Here is an 8,152-nt window from a genome sequence, read left to right as displayed (position 1 = left end):
TTTGCAGTGTGTTAGTTTTGCATTTATCAGAGCATTTGCAGTGTGTTCCAGAGCACGTGAGGAAATGCTGATGGGCAAAGACAGTGTGATACTCACTGTGAATGCTGGTTCAAGTGTTTTTGGAAGTGAGGGGCTCACCTGAGAAATTCAGGCTGCTCATGGCTGTGAATCCCTTCTCTTGCAGCTGCTCAATAGAGTTTTTAACATCATGCGGGAAAAAAACCCGGACATGGTGGCTGGAGAAAAACGGAAATTTGTCATGAAGCCCCCCCAGGTTGTGAGAGTAGGGACCAAGAAAACATCTTTTGTCAACTTCACAGATATCTGCAAATTGTAAGTGTGCTCTTTGGATTTCCCAGGAATAGCAGATGGATTCTGTGCTCGTGGCTGGGGTGTTGAAGGGATGTTTTCTGGCAAATCAGGAGTGAAGCTATTTTAGTCATTACCTCTGCATTTCTCTGGGAGAAGATATTTATGAAAATGATGTATTGAGATAATTTCTTATTTTATACTTGAATTAGGACAGTGGCAGGGCTGCTACATGGGCCTCTTGGACTGAAACTTTGGGAGTTCATTGACCTTTATCAAGTCCAGTCACCAGTGATATTTATTTGCAAGTGTTGAGCAGGAGTGTGGGGAAAGTTCTTTCTAATTTGAGCTGACTACAAATACTGTTCTCTTGGTAAATGGTCTGGAGTCCAGTAATGTTTTCCCACTGTTTTCTGCAGTGCTTTCTTAATTATGTCTTGTGAAGGCAATTCTGTTCTTTTTGAGCACTTCTGGGAATGCAGCTCTGATTGGTTCCATGTGTGTGCCAGAAAACAGTCCTGCTGAAATCCCACTGAAGATCTGGGCATTGTACTAAAAGGGAGTTTTAATGGTAGCTACTAACATTTTTTTCAGGGGATGGGAGAGTAAGAATGGAAAATCTCAAATAGAAAACTTATTTTCAATAGTTACTGTAATTGTGAGTTTGGTTTGGGGGGGAATGGTGGAGGGTTTTTTTGTGTGGACTGATCAGGTTTCTTGTGTCCTTGGCCACTGTCTTTGGTGCAGATCCTCTGGCACTGCCCCCTTTTAGACTTGATAATTTTCCCCCTGCCATTCCTGTATAAATACCAGGTTTATTGGAAGGGGGAAGGCTAAACATACTCTTCCTTTGTTTTTAGATTACATCGTCAGCCCAAACATCTCCTGGCATTTTTGTTGGCAGAATTGGGTACAAGGTAAGGCTGCTGGGCTGTGTTTTGTAGTGATACATAACAAATGCCCATTTGATTGGGCTTTGGAGTCTCCTGTGCTCCAGATGACTTAAAAAATTAGAAACCAAAATGTGACAAAACATTCCATTTACTACATTAGAATGTTTAGAAGATGATGTTATTGCTCATATTACACCTTACTAGAGAGCTGTGTTAATTCTCAGCTCGAAGTTCTTCTGATTAGGAACCTTAACTGAGCTGGGGTTTGCTTTTGCTTGGGCAAAACTTCCTGCAGGATTTTAAATGCCTTCAGAATTCTGCATTTTTTTCCCCCAAAGCAACTCAGTTTTACTCTTCCCTTGAGGAAACACACTGTTACCTCACTTCGTGTTCATGACTTGTTTTAACACTTCACATCTTCTGCAAATCAACCCATTGATATATTTATTTTTTTTTCTTTTAAATTAGTGGCTCAATAGATGGTAACAACCAGCTTGTAATCAAAGGAAGATTCCAGCAAAAACAGATAGAAAATGTCTTGAGAAGATATATCAGTAAGTAGAACTCCCTTTGCCACTACAGATTTCTCTCAGGCCCGTGTGTGTGGGCACAGTGGACAGTCTGGGCTAAGAAGCCACAACTTTGCTTTATGCAATATGGAATAATTTATGAAATAATTCAAATACTGGTGGCTCTGCCAGGGTTACAGTAACCACACATGTCATATGCTGTCATGCATTAAAGCATGCCAAGGAAAACAGTGAGAGCATTTGAGAACTGCTTGTTTTCATTTCTTGGCTGTGATGAGGACTATGGCAAACACCAGTAATTGTTAATTTTAAAGTCTGTTGCACACATTAATTAGCAGATGCAGTGTGTGTGTCACTGCTGGGCAGAGGACTCATGTCCACATTGCATGTAACAAAATATTTAGTGCTGTGTCTGCCCCAGACTTGCTGACACCTGGGAATGCTGCTTCAGCAGAGGAACTGTGGGAACAGCAGTGGGAAGCTTTAACTGGTAATTATTTTCAAAATACCAGTGTCAGTGTGATGCCTTAGAACACATATAGATTTTAGCACAGCTTTTTAGCACTTCAGAACTTTTAGCTAACCACCCTTTGTACCAAATTTTTGAAATATTGTTTAATATTTCTTGTCAAGGATTTCAATAGAGATTTTCAGCAAGGCAGAGAATGTCTTGTTTGTAGAGAATGTACCTAGAAGGGGAAGGGACACATTGGTTGATATAACCTAGTCAAAACTACTCAGAGAGGACCCAGAGGCCTTGACATTGGTCCAAGCAGAGGATCATGATGAAGATGAAGGTGGGAGGAAGGGGTGGTCTTTTTGAGACCCCCCCCCAACTCAGGAGGTGTTGCCTGAGGGAGATCCCATGGGATGGACTATTTGGGAACTGGGTGTAACCCATGATGTGATGATTAAATATTATAAGCAGCTAGTGTTCTAAAATTGTGAGGCCTCTGCTGTGTGGGGGGCAATATGTATGTTGTGCTCTTAAAGAACTGCTCTTTACCTTCCTATATTTAAAATTGTCCAGAAAATGTTTTCTTCAATTTTAGGCAACAAGTGCATAATGTACAGTATGAAACCTCATCTTTATTAACCTGGGAATGGGGGGGACAATTTTTAGAATTTCATAGTAAGCCCTTCTCAGTTAGCAGATGCTTTTGAGCAGGGTTTCAAGAATAAAGGCTCAAGAAGTTGTGATTTGTCTGCATTATCTTTTAAATGCTCTTTACCTTTCTATACTCAGAATTCCCTCAAAACTGTGCAGAGAATTATTTCTTAGATTTTAGGTAACAAGTGCATATGAAACCTCATCTTTATTAACCTGGGAAGAGGGGGGCAACATTTAGAATTTCATAGTAAGCCCTTCTCAGTTAGCAGATGCATTTGAACAGTGTTTCAAGACAACTGTTTAAAGGCTGAAGAAGTGGTGACTTGTCTGCATTATCTTTTAAATGCTCTTTACCTTTCTATACTCAGAATTCCTTTAATTAAAGAACTGCTCTTTACCTTTCCATACTCAAAACTGTCCAAAGAATTTTTTCTTAGATTTTAGGTAACAAATGCATAATGTACAGTATGAAACCTCATCTTTATTAACCTGAGAACTGCAGGCAACTTCTAACTTTTCATAGTAAGCCCTTCTGAGTTAGCAGATGCATTTGAAATGTTTCAAGACTAAAGGCTCAAGAAGTGGTGATTTTTCTGCATTATCTTTTAAATGCTCTTTACCTTTCTGTGCTCAGAATTCCTTTAATTAAAAAACTACTCTTTACCTTTCTATACTCAAAACCATGCAGAGAATTTTTTCTTAGATTTTAGGTAACAAGTGCATACGAAACCTCATCTTTATTAACCTGGGAACTGGGGGGGCAACTTTTGGATTTTCATAGTAAGCCCTTCTGAGTTAGCAGATGCATTTGAACAGTGTTTCAAGACTAAAGGCTCAAGAAGTGGTGATTTTTCTGCATTATCTTTTAAATGCTCTTTACCTTTCTATACTCAAAACCGTGCAGAGAATTTTTTCTTAGATTTTAGGTAACAGGTGCATACGAAACCTCATCTTTATTAACCTGGGAACTGGGGGGGGGCAGTTTTGGGTTTCCACAGTAAGCCCTTCTGAGTCAGCAGGTGGATTTTAACGGTGTTCTGGGTCTAAACGCTCCAGAAGTGATGCCTTTATGTGCCTGATGTTTAACTGCCCCATTGTTCCTCCCCTCAGAGGAGTATGTCACCTGCCACACGTGTCGCTCCCCGGACACCATCCTGCAGAAGGACACCAGGTTATACTTCCTGCAGTGCGAGACCTGCCACTCCCGCTGCTCCGTCGCCAGCATCAAAACAGGCTTCCAGGCTGTCACAGGCAAGAGAGCCCAGCTCCGTGCCAAAGCTAATTAGTCTGCTAATCACCACTGGATTGTGCACAGTGTTCTGGGGAGGTGGCACTGGACAGGTTTCCAGGAGCGGAGTGACCGTTGCGTTAAAACGAGATTGTAAAAACCGCGAGAAATTTGGCTTTTGGTTGGTTGGGCTGTGAAACCCTTGCAAGATGCAGATCCTCAAGCTGTTCACATACATTTGCTCATTGAATATATTTTACCAACTGTAAGGAACGTGATGGGAAAGGAGGTGCTTTTTAATCCGTTCAGACTTCTGTAAAAGACGAGATAAATTAAAGATACTATAACAGTGAGTGTCTTGGATTTGGATTTTTCCTTCAGTTTCCTCTCTCAGCACTGGTGGGAATGGTTGGTGTGTTGTTCTGCAGATCATGTCACTGAACTATGTCCAAGACCCAGAATGAAGATTAAGGTAGAGGTTATTTTGCTTTTCCCTAACAAGCTGATTTTTAGTTAGGCTGTCATTAAACAGAGAAACCAGTCCCAGAGTCACAGGGCTGTGCCAGCATGAGACCTGCTTGTGCTTTTACACCCTTGGGTGCACAGACAGGGACAGCAGGACTTGTTGGTACTGCTTCCTTAGGCAAAAAGTAGCTCTGAGAGACTTCAGACACCAGATGGATGCTGAATCTTAACACAGAATCAGTAAACTGTACTGTAAGTTTTCATAGTGTCATAGTACTAAAGTTTGCAATTTCTAATAGAGAAATATTTATATTTCTGAAGTCCTGCACTCTTCATCACTTTAAAATGAATCTAAATGCAGCAAAAAAAATTTTAAAAGTAAGTCTAAATGTCATTGTGTGATGGCTGCAACCCAGTCTTCTATAAATCTTGAATTTACAGAAGATGCTGCCAAGTAGTTTGAGTTCCAAATTAACACATTTTGCTTCGGGATCATCTTGAGCACTTCCCTCTGTTCACAGTCTGTCAGGAATCTCGAGGGGACACACTCAGTGCTGTCCCTGCTGGTCTTCCCAGTCAAGCACAAAGATGCACATGGGGAGTTAAGTCCCTCCTGGGGACCTTAAGGGGGGTCAGTTGTCCCTTGATTGCCAAAGTGCCACAGGGTGAGGGGAAGGTGTCACAGCACCCACCCCTGCAGGTGAGCACAGCAGCCTCCTCCCCAGGGAAAGTGCTCATTCTGGATGCAATTCCTCCAAAATCAGGAACTTGAAAGGTTTGTACTAAGTTATAACCTTTGTTAATACAGAGCACAGCCTTGCTGGGAAGTCACTCACTTGCTATTTGCAAACTTGACAGCACTGTAAGGCAAGAATCAAGGTTTTATGGTTGGTTTCTTAAAAAACATTTTGAATTTCAAGTGAGCTATAACAATGTTGGATGTATCTTAAAGTGAATAAAGCCAGGATCAGTGCCTCTTGTAACATTGTTGTATTCTTGTTTCTTCCTCTTGTTTCTGCTCCTCCTGCTGGGAGTAACCCTTTTTGGAGAAGTGCTAGTTGCCTTTTTGTGTTGGTGACTTGCTGTTGGGACACACTAAAATAGCTGAAGAAAAATTATACTTTCTGTTTCTACTAACTGGCTTTTTCCTGGGTCAAATGCCTTTAACATACTTAAATACAGTGTGGCTGCTGTATTTTAGTGCATTAAATACAAAGTTTGATTTCAGTATAATTGGATCAACAAATCCAAATTAATAAAGGAATAAATAATTGTTCAAACCTCTTACTTTTGAGCTCTGGCTTGCAAGGAGAGCTTTATAGGTATATTTTATAGATGGATTTTGAGACTGCATGAAATCCTGATGGCTAATATTGGAGTGCAACAACTTGAGTGGAGACTCAGGAATAACCTCCCTGATGCAGGAAAAGTCATTTCTAGGAGCAGATACCAGTTGGGTTTTATTTTTTTAGAAAAAGCTCCTTCCAGTGTGTCCATTCCAAAAGTGATGTATGAACACAGATGCCTCTTGCTGCCTGTAAGGCTGATGTGAGCTTGGAGTGTGGAGGCAAAAAAGACAAGTTTCTGCTTGAGCTGGCTCTGAGAGAGCAGCTTAAGGAGGGGGTTCTAAGGAGGGGGTGGCTGTGTTTGCCCTGGCTCTGCCTGCAGGCATCTTTTGGGAGGCAGACAGAGCTGTGCTGCTCCAGGGTTTCTTTCTCTGAGCTGGAAATTGGCTGTAAGGAGATGGGGGAGGCAGATTTTAGGCACTGGGGAGCAGGATGGAGTCCCTGTGTGAACAAAGGGCTGGGCTGGTTCTCTCCATGGCTTCTGCCGTGCCCAGCTCTCCTTCACCTTATCCAGTTAGTCTGAGCTCTTGTAGGTCTGTTCCAGCAGCAAAGGTGAAACATCTTCCAGTCCAGGACAGAGAAATCTGGGTCTTGTCTCTGGATTTCCTGGGAGAACTTAACAAAAGAAGTTGTGCTGTGGTCAGGCAGCCTGAAATTTTGATACCCTTCGAAGAATAATCTCTTTATACCCCCCTTCTGGCAGTTAAATGCTTTTTTCTGTGCTGTGGAGTCAGAGGGTTGTGACTCAGAGGGTTGGGGGCCTTGCTCAGGTCACTGGAACAACCCAACATCTCCTGGCCTGTTGAGCACAAACAGTGGGATCAGCTGCCCTCATGTGCTTCTGCCCCGCTGGAATAACTGCTGGGTATCACCAGAATAAGGGAGAATGAGCTCTTTTGCTGGAAGCTTCTGGCCAGAGCAAGGATTTAATCAACTTCTATAACCAGAAATGGTGTAAAAGGAGGAGCAGTTTCTAAAATGTTTCCATTGAGGGCGGGGCATTTCTGGTCCTTCCCAGGCATTGTGTGTTGTGTCCTCCAGGCAGGGACACCACACCCCGAGATCCCTGGGTTGTGTCAGCCGGGGGGCAGCTTGTCAGGGAGGCCTGGGCACCCGGGAATGTGAGCAAGGAGAAGAAAAAGCAGATTTTCCAAGCTGCTGCAAACAGGACAGGGTTTGTCAGGAATTGTGGGGGGTGTTGTGCTCTAATCAGGTGAAAGTGCCTGTGATGGTGTCTGGTGGGGGAGGGACAGGAATAGAAACAACAGGAAAGCTCTGAAAGTCCAGAAAATAGGAAGTTGAGTGTGATTCTGACAGCTAAAGATCGTTAGAACTTACCTGTTAATCTTTCCCATAACATTTCTCCAGCTCTCTGTTCTGCACCTCTGCTCAGTTTTATCCTAGAGGTTTATTCCAGACCACTGGAAGAGCATCCAAGGAAGTGAGAGGCCAAGCTTTGAGACACAATTGAAAGCAGATGTTGAACAGAAAACAGCAGCTGCACAAGAACTACCAGTTCAGCTTCAGCCTGGACAGACAGCAAACTGCAAAGCCACATCAGCTTCCAAGAGAATTGTTTGCTTTTCTGCTTCTGAGTTGTTCTTGCCGTGGTGGAGGGCAGTGCTTGTTGTCTGAGGAGATTACCTGGGTCAGAGACAGTGGGGAGGTATCAGGACAAGCCTGTCCCCCTGAAAGCCTTCCTTGGTTTTTCCAGCAGTGCCAAGGGGTCTGCAGAGGTTTGTATTCCCACAAAGTTCGTGGGGATCCAAACCTGGGCTTGGTTGGACCTGTCTGGCTCTGCCCTCATATATAGAGACATTTTGGCAGTTCCCCTGTGTCACAGCTCACTCTGGTTCCAGGTGTCTGTCCACCTTGGAAAGGCTCTTCTGAAGAGGCTCTAATTTGGGCTAAAAGGATTTTGGATGAACCGTAAAATCCCGTGGCAGGGAAGGGAGCACAGCTCCAGGGGTCCTTTCCCTCAGGTGCAGGGAGCTGAGGGAGCAGAAGGGTTGCTCTGAGCCTCATGATAGGAGAAGGGAAAAGGCTTTTTTGAAAGAAGATATTACTTGAAATGTCTTCCTCCTAAAGAGAAACATCTTTCCCCAAGACAAACAGCTTCAAGGGCTGTTGCTGATCTTTAACATGCACTATTCCATCTGTACAAGCCTTTGGATTGAAGGGACCTCACCCAGCTTCAGTTCCTTGGCTAAGAAATCTGGTGGGTTTAGCTCTTTGCTTATTTTAGCTATTTTATTATTCATTATTATTAA

At 43.0% G+C, this 8,152-nt stretch overlaps 1 protein-coding gene across 1 annotated transcript in view; it reads left to right on the top strand.

Moving 5' to 3' along the window:
• Nucleotides 1-5,523, top strand: part of EIF2S2 (eukaryotic translation initiation factor 2 subunit beta) — a 12,753-nt gene extending 7,230 nt beyond the window's left edge. Inside the window, exons 6-9 of the mRNA XM_027693889.1 lie at nucleotides 185-333; nucleotides 1,170-1,226; nucleotides 1,671-1,756; nucleotides 3,954-5,523. Coding sequence (XP_027549690.1) covers nucleotides 185-333; nucleotides 1,170-1,226; nucleotides 1,671-1,756; nucleotides 3,954-4,129 — 468 coding nt within the window. The 3' untranslated portion in view covers nucleotides 4,130-5,523. The remainder of the gene's footprint in view (nucleotides 1-184; nucleotides 334-1,169; nucleotides 1,227-1,670; nucleotides 1,757-3,953) is intronic.
• The last annotated feature ends 2,629 nt before the right edge of the window (nucleotides 5,524-8,152 follow it).

Source organism: Neopelma chrysocephalum, unplaced genomic scaffold (assembly GCF_003984885.1).
Source record: "Neopelma chrysocephalum unplaced genomic scaffold, ASM398488v2 Primary Assembly neopelma1_94, whole genome shotgun sequence".
Lineage (NCBI taxonomy): Eukaryota > Metazoa > Chordata > Aves > Passeriformes > Pipridae > Neopelma > Neopelma chrysocephalum.
Note: the sequence above shows the minus strand (reverse complement) of the source record. Positions and strands in the feature narration are given on the sequence as shown.